We start from the raw sequence: 14,583 nt of genomic DNA, 5'->3' as shown, positions 1-14,583 counted from the left end.
AAATAAATAAATAAGAGGGCTGCCTCCTGTTTGGCCACAGAATCAGCACTCTAAGTGAAATCCAGAGGTGCCAGCGACTGCACACTGGAGAGGTCCTAGCTCTGGATCCCAGGAGGGGTGAGTATAACAGTCAGCCCTGAAGAGGGGGGGGGGGGGGGTTGTGACCTACAAAACATGTTGGCTTTTTAGGCAGCAGACCTTTAATTTTGACTTTAGGCTTCTCTAATTCTTCTATCGGTGTCCCATCACACAAATGCATACATTACTGCACACATTGGACCACTCATCAAAGGTAGGTAGTAGGAGATTCAGAGAGGCTACAGTGACAGGCAACTAAATTTATAAATAGGCTAAGAGGTCTCAGTGGAAGGCGAACATTAAGATTTGGCTGATAAACTTCTAAGAACAAAGTACAATCAGAAAAGATGATCCATACATGAGTGGAGGACAGGATTCTTTACAGTAAATGATTTTTCTTTTTGTTGATGAAATGTCTATTGGTTCTCTCCCTGCAGTTGATGGAAGGGGGTCTTCAAAAGCAGCCCTACCCCCAGGAGTCCTTACTCAGCACCAGCCTCGGTGTATCACTCCAAGAGAAGGACATGGAGGGACTCAGCTCGCCCCCAGTTGGCGTCTCCATTACAGTCCCAAATGATGTGATATTCTTTGAAGAGCCTCAAGTGGCGAGATGGGACCCAGAAAGTAATGTATAATTTAATAACTAACATTTTGTTGGTTTCTCGAAGTAGGAAAGCTACATCTAATTCCTTCTGTATTCAAATCAGACTCCAGCCAAACCTTTTTATATCATTTTGGATGGTATGGAAGGGTTAGAACCTCTGACAGGTTTTTAATGGTCTTTGCCACCGAGTACATTTAACCTCATTTCCTGTCAGGAGAGGATGTGATGGAAACATTTTTGTTTAATGGGGTTATTAAAAAAAAAAACCCTTGCCATGCGTTGTACCAGAAACATCATTCATTTTAAATGGGACAAAAACTACAAAACCAAAACTACACATGCACTTTATGTCTCAAAATATTTTTTACAAAACAATATTGCGAAAAGAAAGCCTAGCCCCCCCCCCCCCTCTTCCTCTCCATTACCATAAAAATGTTTTAGGTGCATGGTGACGCTGCTTGCATCAGGGCAGAGGGCTGTCAGTGTTGGTGTTTTTAGGAAGCTATATACACTACCCTGTCAGCCCCTCCTACTGGCCATTATCTGCCTGCATTGCATAGAGAAGCATAGTGACCTAGTGATGACCTTACTGGCTTTAAAATAAGATATGTCCTGAAAACAAAAATGTTTTATTTGAAAACTTCACTACCACATTGATGAGGGGGGAGGGAGGATTAAACTTCAGCTCAAAAAAAGTCCTTTTTGATGAAAATGCAACAAAATAATAATAATAAAATTCCCCTTAAATGCTGAATATAAGATGTTGCCAATCTTGGTTTGCACTGTCTCTCTTTTCCAGTAGATTTATGTTGCTGTTGAATTAGGTAAAGTGGGGACTTTTACTAAACCTGCCGTTATGATAAATTACATTTCTATTTTTTGTCCTCTTCAGGTAAAAACTGGAAAACTGATGTGATCATGAGCAGAATCTACAACACGGAGCAGAGACAGCTGTCCTTTAAGATGGATGCCTTCCATACATTCACACTAATCCAGGAAGCCTACCTTAATATGCCGTACGAGTCATGGGAGCTGAGGCCTAATGGCCTGAATGAAGTGTCACTAATGATCAGCTCTGCTTTCACTTATATCCACATCGATATCAAGGTAAAGCTCCCATAGGCTGTGCTATGGTATAACTGTGATACCTAGTGTGGCAATGTCATTAGTAGTGGGTCTTAGAATAGATGGTGTTTTCCCAATGAGGGGAAAGTAACAGGTCCTCTTAACACACACACACACCTACTGATTTTCCTGCACTTCCTGATGTCCTGCGCATCTGTTGAATCCCTGGGTATCACCAGGTACGGAGGATGTGACCTTCTCTCCTTCCTTCTAGGATGCATCTTGGGCCTCAACAGCTGACCACCAGACCTGAACACTTTTACATGGGGGAGGGGAGGTGGTCATTAACTCTGTGTGAGCTATAGCCATAGATCACCACAGAGCTTATAAAGGAATTAGACTCAGGACTCCGAATGGAGCGTCCCACCACATCACAGGCACAACATGCAGGAGGTACCAGCCTGGCTGTAGACAGTGGTGGGAGGGAGTGGCGGGAGGAATGGGGGGGTGGGCAGCGAAATAAACCTTCACTGGTGTAGACAAAAATCCTTGCATCAGCTCTGAATATGAGTATTAGTGGGAGGGAGAAGTCTATCCAGAGAATCTGTCAGTTTGTACTAAAGGCCTGACACTAGGCTATTCCTTGTATACATATGTCAGTTCATACATACACTAGATTGCCAAAAGTATTGGGCCGCCTACTTTTACATGAACTTTAATGGCATCCCAGCCTTAGTCCGTAGGGTTCAATATTGAGTTGGCCCACCCTTTGCAGCTATAACAGCTAAAACTCTTCTGGGAAGGCTGTCCACAAGGTTTAGGAGGGTGTCTATGGGAATGTTTGACTCTGCAGACAGTTGGCGACTTCTGTGCACTTCAGAATGCGCTGACCCCGCTCTGTCATTTTACGTGGCTGAGTTGCTGTTGTTCCCAGTTGCTTCCACTTTGTTATAATACCACTAACAGCTGAACGTGGAATATTTAGTAGCACGGATGGACTTATTGCACAGGTGGCAACCTATCACAGTACCACGCTTGAATTCACTGAGCTCCTGAGAGCGACCCATTCTTTCACAAATGTTTGTAGAAGCAGTCTGCATGCCTAGGTGCTTGATTTTATACACCTGTGGCCATGGAGGTGATTGGAACACCTGAATCAAATGATTTAGAGGGCTGGCCCAGTACTTTTGGTAGTATAGTGTAGATACACCTAGGAAAAAGACTGCAGCTGCTTTTACTGTGTATAAAATATAAGAACAGCATCAGCATTGCTTTTTATAAGTAACATAAAACTTTCTGATTGTATAGAAGATGATTGGGTTTTGGTGGCAGTAGTGACACTGATCTGCCATATTCAATTTAGGATGATCAGTGCAGACTGACTGTGGTGTCCAGTACCGATGGTGATCTCTCCACTCTACTTGGGAAGTGGATGAGCCCCCTATGTCTGAGAGATTCCATGAAAAGAGTTGGACTGAACTTCTTTCCTGCTGAAGACTCCACTAAATATGTCAGCGTGAATAAAAAGGTACGGATATCTTTACTTGTTCAATTTCATGCAGTCCAATGTGAAGAGTTACTGCGCTAATTGCCTGTTAATTTTGCTGCAGTTTGTCTTATTTCAACAATAAATATCGCTCCAGTTAACAGCTGCAATGTCTAAGCAGATTGAGGGGAAAAAGAGACAAAAATATGCAAAGTTTTGACAAATATTAAATGAAATAACCCACCTTACAACCAGCAGTGGCAACCCTTTAATAGATTTTCAACACCCAGGGGGCAGGAGGGATCAGCAATCACATGACCACTATGATAGGCTGTCACAGTGGGCACAAGTTTGGGAGCCAGACCTGCAAACTTCTGAGGATTTGTACAGACCATGAGCTGTCTAACAGCTCTGCCACCCATAGATGCATATGTGCGGCGCATGGGCATTAAAATCCACCCTCTTTACAGCCACACATATGCATTAGGTGGGTGGAAGGAAGACAAACATTGACATTTTTAAAGCTGATTTCTAATTCGCTTATATTTTTGCCTTCTGTGACTTCTTTCCCACCTCAACATGCTAATGACATTTTTAGAGAAAACCTTCCCATTTTAATTACATACCCTGTTTTAGAGGCATGGCATACCTAAGCCAGCTGTATTTGTATGCAGACTGCCAAAGGTAATGCACAGAAATGATGCTGAGCCTCTAAGATTGAAACAAGTGAAATCCAAAATGGACAGGCCAAGGACAGTCATGCTGTAGAGCAGTGGTCTCCAAACTGCCCAGTGGCCAGATGTGACCCTTTGCCTGCCTTTATCTGGCATATTTCATCAACTGATACAAATGATGGGGAACAATTTCCCCCGACTGACACCATCAATGGGACACTATTCCTCCCATTCATACCAACACTATGGGGCATTATTCTTCCCATCCATACAAACAATGGGGCACTATTCCTTCCATTAAAACCAATGACGGGGCATTTTCTACTCCCACTGGCAAGATTCTGGTCCCCTTGAAGCCTCAAGGACAGTAAACTGGCTCCTTGCTTAGAAGTGGAGTGGCCCCAACCTGTAGCCCTCTGATGTGGACCTTGACCTCAAACCAGGGAAGTGCACTGCAGCCTCTCTGTCACATTCTGTTTTATCCTTGGACAGGAGGGGCAACGGGGTCAGCATATACAGGAACCGATCCTCTCCATTTTCCTCCTGCAGCCGCTGAAATCTGGCTTCTCCTCTTCCTCCCGCAAGCATTCAGCAGCTGGAGGAGGAAAATGTTCATTATGCTATTCTAAATTATGAACTATTTAATTTCATTGTAACCTGTGTGTGTGTTTACTAAATCACTTAAGTGGCCCTTATTCCTCAAACAAAAGGCCACATCCAGCAATCGGCCACTGTTCTAGACCAGGGGTCTCCAAACTGTGGACTGAGGGCTGGATGCAACCCTTTGTTTACTTTTATCCGGTACTTGAGCACTATTTCATCCACTGACACCAAAGAAGGGGCACAATTCCCACAAATGACACCAACAATGGGACACAATTCCCTCCAATGACACAAAGAATGGGGCACAGTTCCTCACAATGACACCAAGATTGGGGCACAGTTCCTCACAATGACACCAAGATTGGGGCACAGTTCCTCACAATGACACCAAGATTGGGGCACAGTTCCTCACAATGACACCACGATTATGGGCACAGTTCCTCCCAATGAAACCTAAGGTGGGGCATGTTTACTCTCAATGTCAGGACCTTTTCTACTCCCAATGGCCTTGGTCTGGCCCTCCTAAAGTCAGGACAGTAAACTGGCCCTTTGCTTAGAAAGTTTGGAGACCCCTGCTATAGAGGAAAGAGCTAGATGATGCAGGACATCCTCCATCCAGGAAATGACATGGGCTCTGACTTGCAGCTTCTAATGCACATTTTGAGACGCTCACAGTGCACAGTGAAGTCAAAGTAAGCTACTTCAGTACAGGAGGAAAGCCTGTACAACTGTGCAAATGTGAAGGGAAGGTTGGAGTTCAGCTTTATTGATACGGCCTTTGCGTAGTTGCAGGAGATACATACACAGTCCAATACAGATCATATGAGTCTGAGATTCATATTGCAAAGTGGGGAAGAATATTAAAAAGAAGCAAATAAAAACCAAACTGTGACAGTACAAACATGTAATCAATTGTCAACATTAATTTTCTTCCAGAGTGAACAAATAGAGAAAATGGCATACAGGGAAATGGCACTTCTGTCACCATCCTTCGCATTTGGCTGGAGTAAATGGAACCACAATTGTAGTCATGAACAGATCATAGTGAAGGTGGGTATTAGACAGAGGAGTTAATTGGAAGTGCCTCCTTTCCTTGCAGATATCAGCAAAGAGGAGGTAGACAGGTGTACCCTCACCCTTCCTCATATATACTACACAGGGGACATAGTTGGGAGTGCCTAAATTCCTCACAGGCAGCAATCTAGTGGCTGTAGTTAGTGCCCCTCTTCCTCACAGATACTACACAGGGGCCATAGTAGGGACCAGAGACCTCTACAACATGAGCATATAACTCAGCTTTTGAACTTTGTCAGCTGTCCTAAAAAGTCTCAGCATGCCTTGGGAAGCAAAGGCTAGAAAACAGACCAGAAAGCTTAAAGGATAGGCAGCCTCATAGAAAGCAATAGAAGACTGTCAGCTCCTGCAGACATGTAGCAATTACATGCAAGAGATTGGCTCTGGACATGCATCCAGGGACGATCACTCAAAGGTAATTGCTGCGTAACAATTACATGTTAGTGGCTTCAATGAGCTGTGGGAGCTGGCATCCTCCATATTGCTTTCAATAGGTTGCCTCCTGCAGCTAATCACTGCTGATCTTCTCGCATATAAATCGGTGTAGTGGAAACCACAGGTATAAATGTGGCATTAATAAGCTTGTCCATATGCCAGGTTGCAGCCAGTGAGTTAACCTGCCAGATAACCTGCCATGTGAGCGTAGCCTTAACCTGGCCATAGATGGAACAATATTCTTTCCTGCAACCAGTCAGTGTTGATGGGGAGAATTCCTCCTGCGGAGCCATTGTATTCTCCTGGCAGGAGATCAACTTGGGCACATTCAGCCTGCCCATACATAGTTCAAATTTTGGCCAGTCCCTGGTGAACCGACTGGGATTCAAACGGTCTATGGCCGGCTTTACAGGGTCAGCCATTATCACATACCTTGATGGGAAGCCTGAGATGGCAAATGCAGCCTCTCTCTTACTACTCCTGTAGGTAGAATAGAGTGTGCAGGGAAGAAGGAGAGGCACAAGTGCCAATGGATGGTGGGGTCAGTGGAACTTCATGAGTGCTATTGTCAAGCAACTAGAAGTGACAGGAGATGGTCAGCAACAGCCAGGCAAGATGGTACCAATATAGCAGGCAGAGACAGAGTTCAAGGACAGGCCAGGTCAACAACTTTCGGGCATCAATGTACTAGATTGTCAGGCAAGAATGAGTCAGAGGCATGCATCTGTAATCCCTACTCAGGAGGCTGAGGCTGTCAGGATTACTTAAGTCCAGGAGTTCTGGTCTACCCTGCGCTATGTCGATTGGGTGTCTGCACTAAGTTCAGTATCAATACGGTGGCTCTAGGGGAGCCAGGGACTACCAGGTTGGTTTAAGGAGGGTGAACTGGCCCAGGTTGGAAATGGAGAAGGTCAAAATGCCCATTCTCTGTTCCGATCAGTAGTGGGATCATGCCTGTGAATAACCAGTGTAGAGAAGTCTAGACAATGCAAGGAGACAGTCTCTACAAAAAAAAAAAAAAAATCAGTCTGAGAACACTCAATGTCAACGCTGGAGCAGGCAGAGGAGAGCCACAGAAGAGTCAGGTCAGGTAAAAGACTGGTTTGGTAACTGGAACCAGAATTAATGGCGTGCCTGGTGCCAACTGTCTAAAAAAAGCGCAGACACAATTCTAGTAGCAGAACTAAGCACACGCACATGTGCTTGTGCTAGAATCCAGTGATGCAGGTTGGTGTCCTGTTCCTGACAGCCATAGATTGTACTCAAAAGAAGATTCCAGAGAATAGGTCAGACAAAAAAACAGGTATTAAGAGGAACATGTCTACAATCAGTACATCAATATGAGGGGAAAAGCCACCTGTGATTGGTCATGAAGGAGTAGCAGCCATCTGATAAACTCATCCCTGGGCTCTCCTCTCTGCTTAGCATGTTCAGAGTATCAATAAGTTTATTGATCACACTAAGCAGTTGCTTTACAACTCAAAGTTCACAGTCTGTAGATCAGGGTTCTTCAAACTGTGGCCCTTTGATAGCCTTTATCCGGCCCTTGGGGCACTATTTCTCCCAATGATAAGAGGCACTATTCCTCCCACTGACACCAAAAATGGGGGACTACTTCTTCCATTGATATCAATGACTGGGTTCTATTCCTCCCACCAAGACCAATGATATGTCACTATTCCTCCTACTGACACCAATTATGGGGACCTACACTTTCTCCTACTGACCATGAACCCTGAGGCCATGTTCATTTTCACTGAAGCTGGGCCCAGTAAATTTTCTAAGCCCACTGGCCACAACTGGCCCTCCTAAAGTATGAAGGACAATAAGCTGGCTCTTTGTTTGAAACGTTTGGACACCCCTGCTGTAGGTGCATGGCACTTGGTATGATCCTCTATGAAGGAACAATCAATTTCTCATTTTAGAACTAGAAGCTTACAGCAATATGGGCTTCCCTTCGGAGACTGCACAGTCGCTGACAGTACTGGTCTCACACTAATGGTCAGGAAACTGTACTGACTGGTTCCCAATTCTTTAACCATTATGACAGTTGATATCTGCAATCACATGGGTTTGTTTACAAAACAAAGCTACTGCATCAGCTTACATTGCACTTTACACAAAATAAATGATAAACTGCTCGCTACCAAAATACTTTAAAAAAAATTATAAGCTCTCAAATTAAATTTAATTTATAACAAAAAACTTTGTCCATTTGTAGGCTTCTAATTAAAAAAAAAAAAAAAAAAAAAAAAGCATAATTAGTCAGTAAATTAACTTCCTGTAGTGTGAGCTGACAAAGCTGCCTTTTGTCTACTCCAGTGCATTTTTCATTCATTTCCAACTGTGCACATCAACACAGAAAGCCCTGAAGCCTAGTATGGCAAGTCACTCCTCCAAGATAATGGACAGGTGCTTAACACTGCATTGTCCTTTGTGATCTGTTCAAATGACCTACTCAGTGTGCCCGCTCCCTGACTGGAAGTTTGGAGAAGCAGCACTGAGAGAGCTGGTACAAACAGCTTTGAAACTGAGAAACTGATAAGAGCTTGGGCACATACATAACAAAAGATAATTATTGAGGAATGTTTATTGAGTTTACCTGATGTTTTAATATTAAAAATGGCATTCAACACTCGGCATTTTATTATAAGTGAATTATTCAGTTTTAGTCAAGTTAAAAAAAAGGTGTACCGATGCTGCTTTATTTAGTCTGGGCACCTCTGGTCATTAAAAGGTTGCTATAAGACAGTTCCTTGACTTAACTCTTTTTTCTGGTGCTCATAGGTGAGAGAATGCCGTGACTCTTCCAATGAGGATGATTGGTCCCTTTACCTGTTGAGCACTCTGAGGACCCAACGTCTAAAGATCTCTGAATCAGATGACACATTCTCAGAAGATCTTTATGATGGCAGCGAGTTCCACTCCACGCTCTATCACATGATCAAAGATTGCTCCAGTCCTGATGCCATCGACAGACTGAAACACTCTCATCACTTGTTTGTGGACTGTGTCTACCAGCTGCTGAGCATGACCAAAGTGCTGACATATTCATAAACATGTTACTTTATTAACACAATAAATATCAGGCAGTAAAAACAGTGCAGTGCACGCCAGTCCATAAAATCACACGCCATACCGTCTCCAAATTATTCTATATTACACATCAATAAGTCGTCGGCGGTCTCCTGTAGAAAACATATCATGATACCTTCATAGCCTCTTGATGGCTTATAATAAAATATAATATATACACACATAAATTATTTTAAAGCGCAATTGTCCAGAATATTGTACAGGGGTAAAGGGGGGGGGGGTCAAGTGTTGTAAACACTACAAAAAAAACTGCTAAAATATTGGAAATCCTCATTGCCATCATACTGGAGGGGGCCCATTGTGCCGGAGCCCGGTGTATGGCCACAGTAACTGCTGGATGGAAGTCCACGAGACACCAGGACCAACAGGGGCTCCTTCTACCGGTCTGTGGAAGGACAGGCCTGTCAGGAAACCAGCAAGTGTCACAAATAAAAATGCAGCTACAATACAGATCACCAGTGGTTTGTTGATGTTGGTTATCGATTGCCTCATGTTAGACGTCCAGGACCAAACGCGGCTGTATCTAGAAAGACAATGGACATTGGATAAAGCTGAATTTCCTGTAGTTCAGACAGTTTTATGAAAATGTTTGAAATAATTTGTAAAGCTTGTGAGGCTGCTCAATGCTGACATGTAAAATTTGAAATATTTGTCTGTTGAGAGGTTGTTTTGCAAAGACCTGTACAATGGGGAAACAAAACAACCTCAACAAATGAATGGCCCAACATAGAACAGCAAAATCTACAGGTCAAGACTCAGCAGATTTTCTACACCTTTAGGAAAAGGGACATTCTTTTGAAGATAGTGATGTGTGAAAGAGGCCATTTGTGTCATACATCCCTGAACAGGTGTGATGGCCACCATTTGTTTTCCACATACAATGCCAGTTAAAACATGTCTACTCCAGTGGATTGACAAGTCACAACTTCAACTATATGGATTGAGGAATTAGCACCTATGCAGACTTCCTGACACCAAGGATGGGGTTACGTAGCTAAAACAGGGTGGTTCCACAACTTTCATCCTCCTATCCTGTTCTTGGACAATCAACATCTGACTTAACACATTCAATGGTGAGCGGGCTAAGGTGTCTGTGGTATCTTCCCAACACTCATTAGAACTGAAGTGGCTTGGATATGCTATGAAACATCTTGAACATTACAGAACAAGTCCAGCTGAACGTGACCAATTACTAGTAGCTATACCGTGACCCAGATAAATGAGAACTCTCACAGACATACTGTATTTAACTAATTTGACTGCACAGGAAGTACCATGAAGAGAATTAGATTTACTGCATATATCCTACCCCCCCAGGACAATTGTCTTGAGCCCCCCACACAAGTTAACTGGTGACCTTAGTATGTACAGTATCAGTTCTACCATTCACACAAAAGGCTGGGGGCAGAGAGGCTGAATGACAATACAAAAGTCAGTATGACCTTGTTCACACAGACTTCAGCTTATAGACAGCAGTGTGTACAACAAGAACACTAAAGGAGGGGCGGAGACAAGACCAGTCATTTTGCACAAGGAGAGAAAGCAGCAGTGACTGGTCTTTATTATAGGGAGCTCCTGCACAGAGGTAAATTTCACACTGGATTACTGCACAGATCTGGAAAAATATACAAAGCACACCAAGATTTAAGAATACAAATGATTCTTGTATTTAGACAATATTTGCTTTGTTCAGCTTCAAACCACCTTTAATCTCCAGTTTGTGGAGGTTAAACGCAGCATTGGAATGTTGAGTGTCACTGTAGACAAACTACTAGCAGGTTTCAACGCTATTTAAAATTTGTTAGCAGCTTAAGAAGAAAGAAAAAAAAACAAAAAAAAAAAAAGATTCTCCCATTCCAATTTGTGTTTAACATCCAAAAACTGGAAGTTAGCCAAAGCTTACTGTAAATATGACACTTATGAATATAGCAATTTTCCAGCATTTTACCCACACATAAAACACTGCTCAGCACATTGCTGTCCTCTTAAGAAGTGCAGTATGGGTGACAGTTTTGGGGTTGCATGTAATCTGCTTCACTTCGCATTACTTTTGATGCAGCACATCCTATTGAGGTGCATCTGCATTACAGGCAAAGCAGGTTAAATGCGGCCTCACTGTGCACTTTGCACCCAAACATATACATTTGAATGCATAAGGCAGTTTTGGAGACCACCCCCCGTGTGCACATGCACAAACCTGTCTCTGCTAGAACTTGAGTTAGATGGGTATGGACCAGGACTGGGGGATCCGTAGGTGCACAGAACAATGTTTCACCAACAACAATGCACAAACCATGCAGGAAAGGGAACCAAAAGGTCCCAGCTGGATGGCACTGGTAGGTAGCGGGGTAATCTGCAACTTTTATTGCACACAAAAATATATGTCACTGGTAGTAACAATGTATGCATGGCTACTACTGTCTTTCACCTTCCCTGAGTTACATGAACCCCATCCTCAGCCATGTCCTGTGTTGGTTATACGGAAATCCATGCAGGACAAAGAACAGTGTCTGCAGATATTCCACCCCCCCACACTAGAGATGTTAGCCCACCTGGCTCCCCACAATGCCAGAACAGTTACTAACGAAACGGGGCTTCCAAATGTGATGGAACACATGACCTACCCAATGCGACAGTGCTCACGCCGAGTGGCCAATCACCCCGTCTAAGCTCGGACACAAAAGGTCTGCAGTACGGAGATGGTGAGGGAGCATAGCCAGGCAAGTATAAAAGCTTGGGTGCAGCAGGGGGTGGGTGCTGTCCATTTAAAGTATTTTAAAAGATGTATTGCGCTCTACGCATCCAGAAATTTAAACTCCCCTCTATGCAGACTACATAGCAGCTCTGGGTGTCCAGGGATTAAAAGGGTCAGAGGATATCGGAATTACGGTTATGAGTAGCTGAAGGGAAGAATCTAGGAGGGCGAGACCATGCTGAACAATGGGGAGCAAAATATTTTCTTCCATCAGTTTCCTTTTTGCAGCATTATCTTTATCTTAGAATAACAGCTGTGCTCATCACACTTAATTCTACTACAACCTAACCGTCCACTCCATGGTAACAAGGAAACAGTATTCGAGAAGGCTTTACAGGCTCCAGCCTCTACCGTGTCAGAAAAGAGATCCACGGTGGATTGCTTTCCAGAGGGTGGTAGAACAGCCACTATCGGGCACTCAGGAGGTGATCCTGTCACCTGAATACATTTTTTAGTCATTAGTTACATTTATTTCTAATTCCATTGTAAATTGCTTCTGTTCTTACAAAGACATTCTCCTCAGCTACTTTTAGTGGCCATAATGCAATATATTACTACTGCCCATAATAATAGGATGAATGCAATTTTTTTATTTTCTATAACTGTTAATGGACAGGATTCACTTACTTGGATTCAGGCTTGGTGGGGCATGGCGTTTTTAAGCTGAATTTCCGGACTCTCTCTTCTTTTATTTCTTCCACTAATTCAGTGTTGGGCTCATCCCTGTTTGCATAAAACAACCTTTATATTGTAATTAAAGTGTTTAAAGCCGTATGCTTTCTCCAGTCTAGACACAACAATTCTAACAGTGGAGCTGTATAGATCTCCATCTAGAACCCAGTAACAATTTTAACTCCTTTCCTGAAGCTTGAAGGGGCTGCTACAATGGAAATCAAAAGGAAAACTCATACAAATGAGCGCAGAGAGGCCACTCCAGGTGGAAACATGTGAACAGTTAATCATGAGCTCACCACTGCTGCCTTGTTAATCATATGCATGATAAAGAGAACTGGAAAAAAAGGCGCTGTGGAAAATGCTCTCAGACAAGCACCTTAGTGGAGGTGCATCTTTATTGGGTGAGATAAAGTAGCAAGTATAATAAAATTAACCAGCCTGAAGTGGACAGTGTGATTCCAATGGACGGCCCGTCCGCTCTGAGGGGAGCTGAGATCAAAGAATGCTCCTGTCGACTTCAAATCACGTGGTGTCAGCGTACCAGCGTCCTGGGTGGTGTCACCATGGCAAACGAAGGCAGTGTCCGGCGTTGGCTTCAGCTGGGAGCATATGTGGGGTTACCAAGACGACATGTTTCGCGCAGTTGCGCTTTGTCAAGTCACTGGTAACCATGGCCGGCGGCCATTATATAGAAGACCATTAAAGGGAAGGCTGGCTGAGTGTAATTAGCAGGGGATGGGGTGTCAATCAGAGCGGACGGCTCGTCCTGAAGCAATGCTGAATACAAATTTAAAGGTACAGATTGCAAGTTATAAAAAATGATATGTATAAAAACAATAGCATTGGAAAGCATGATATACTTTCATCTTTAGTGAAATAAAGGTAATACAATAACAAAAAAAAAACAAAAAAAAAAAAAAACACAAGTTAAAAATGACATCGCTGGTTCATGGAAGCTATGTCAAAAATTGCGTTTACAGTGAGGTAATTATGGGTATATGGGCAAAGAAGGGAGTAGGGAGAAGTGAATGCTAGGCATATGAAAATGACTGTATCAAAGGTATATGAAAATGACTGTATAAAAGGTATGACTAAAAGGAATATAATAAAATCAATCCTGGTATCAAATTAGGTAGCTCATATGTTCATAATTAAATAAATATAATAGATGCGTAATAACATGTATTCGTAATTGAGTGCACAGAATATATACATGGTGACAGTGCAGATTAAAAAACAAGGATTAAAAGAAGACAATACTGTATGTAATAAAAAAAAAAAAAAAAAAAAAAAACCACACTGGAGGATCCTAGTTCCGGGGACTAGAAGTCAAACTTGTTAAATAATGCTATGGATTTCAAGATCCTCATTGAGACCATTGGGGGTCATAGAACCTAATTTGTAGATCCAGAACGTCTCTCTCTTACACAAACGGGCTAGTCTTTCATTGTCAGTAAATGTACCCTTTGGAATATGTTCGATTGCTAAGACCTCAAGAAGACTGAAATTATTTTGATGGGATTGCAAAAAGTGCCTAGGGACACTATGCTTATCGCATCCATCTCTTATAAGTCTTCTGTGCTCCCCTATGCGTTTGCGTAGAGGGCGTGTGGTTCGGCCTACATATAGGAGCTTACACGGGCATGTGAGAACGTATATGACGTGGTCAGTTGCACACGTTATAAACTGACGAATGTGGTAGCTGTTGCCCTGGGAGTCCAAAAACTGTGATCTACCATGGGTGATGGACTGACAGGTGAGACAACCTCTTTTGTTGCATCTGTAGATACCAATTCTGTCGTCAAATGTAGGAAGGGGGCCGTTGTCTATGTAGGTGGACAGTGACATTTTGCTTGGGGCTAGAATGTTTTTCAAACAACGGGCTCTCTTGAAAGTTACTTGTGGGGCGCGTGGGAGATTAGGCGCTAATCTAGGATCTAATTGTAAAATGTGCCAGTGTTTGCGAATGATGTTTGTAATATCACGATGTGATGTGTTGAAACCAGTGATGAACCTAACCGAGTTAGACTGGTCACGG

General features: G+C 43.0%; 2 protein-coding genes and 1 non-coding gene across 5 annotated transcripts in view; 2 read left to right on the top strand and 1 right to left on the bottom strand.

Annotated features, from left to right (window-relative positions):
- Nucleotides 1-9,120, top strand: part of DNAI7 (dynein axonemal intermediate chain 7) — a 34,450-nt gene extending 25,330 nt beyond the window's left edge. For all 3 annotated transcript variants that reach the window (XM_089663596.1, XM_089663594.1, XM_089663595.1), the window contains 5 exons: nt 516-702; nt 1,575-1,789; nt 3,111-3,275; nt 5,447-5,560; nt 8,807-9,120. In XM_089663596.1, the coding sequence (XP_089519722.1) occupies nt 516-702; nt 1,575-1,789; nt 3,111-3,275; nt 5,447-5,560; nt 8,807-9,076 (951 nt within the window). In that variant the 3' untranslated portion in view covers nt 9,077-9,120. The remainder of the gene's footprint in view (nt 1-515; nt 703-1,574; nt 1,790-3,110; nt 3,276-5,446; nt 5,561-8,806) is intronic.
- On the top strand, nt 6,729-7,025 carry LOC149434602 (signal recognition particle RNA). The gene has a single exon (XR_016308649.1).
- Nucleotides 9,068-14,583, bottom strand: part of IRAG2 (inositol 1,4,5-triphosphate receptor associated 2) — a gene marked incomplete at its 5' end in the record, with an annotated part of 68,597 nt that continues 63,081 nt past the window's right edge. The window contains 2 exons of the mRNA XM_089663592.1: nt 9,068-9,638; nt 12,498-12,593. Of these exons, the coding sequence (XP_089519718.1) occupies nt 9,395-9,638; nt 12,498-12,593 (340 nt within the window). The remainder of the gene's footprint in view (nt 9,639-12,497; nt 12,594-14,583) is intronic.

Source organism: Staurois parvus, unplaced genomic scaffold (genome assembly GCF_062004578.1).
Source record: "Staurois parvus isolate SC_StPar_1 unplaced genomic scaffold, SC_StPar_1.0 ptg001726l, whole genome shotgun sequence".
In the NCBI taxonomy this organism is placed as follows: Eukaryota; Metazoa; Chordata; class Amphibia; order Anura; family Ranidae; genus Staurois; species Staurois parvus.
The sequence above is the reverse complement of the archived record's forward strand: the minus strand, read 5'-3'. Positions and strand labels throughout refer to the sequence as shown.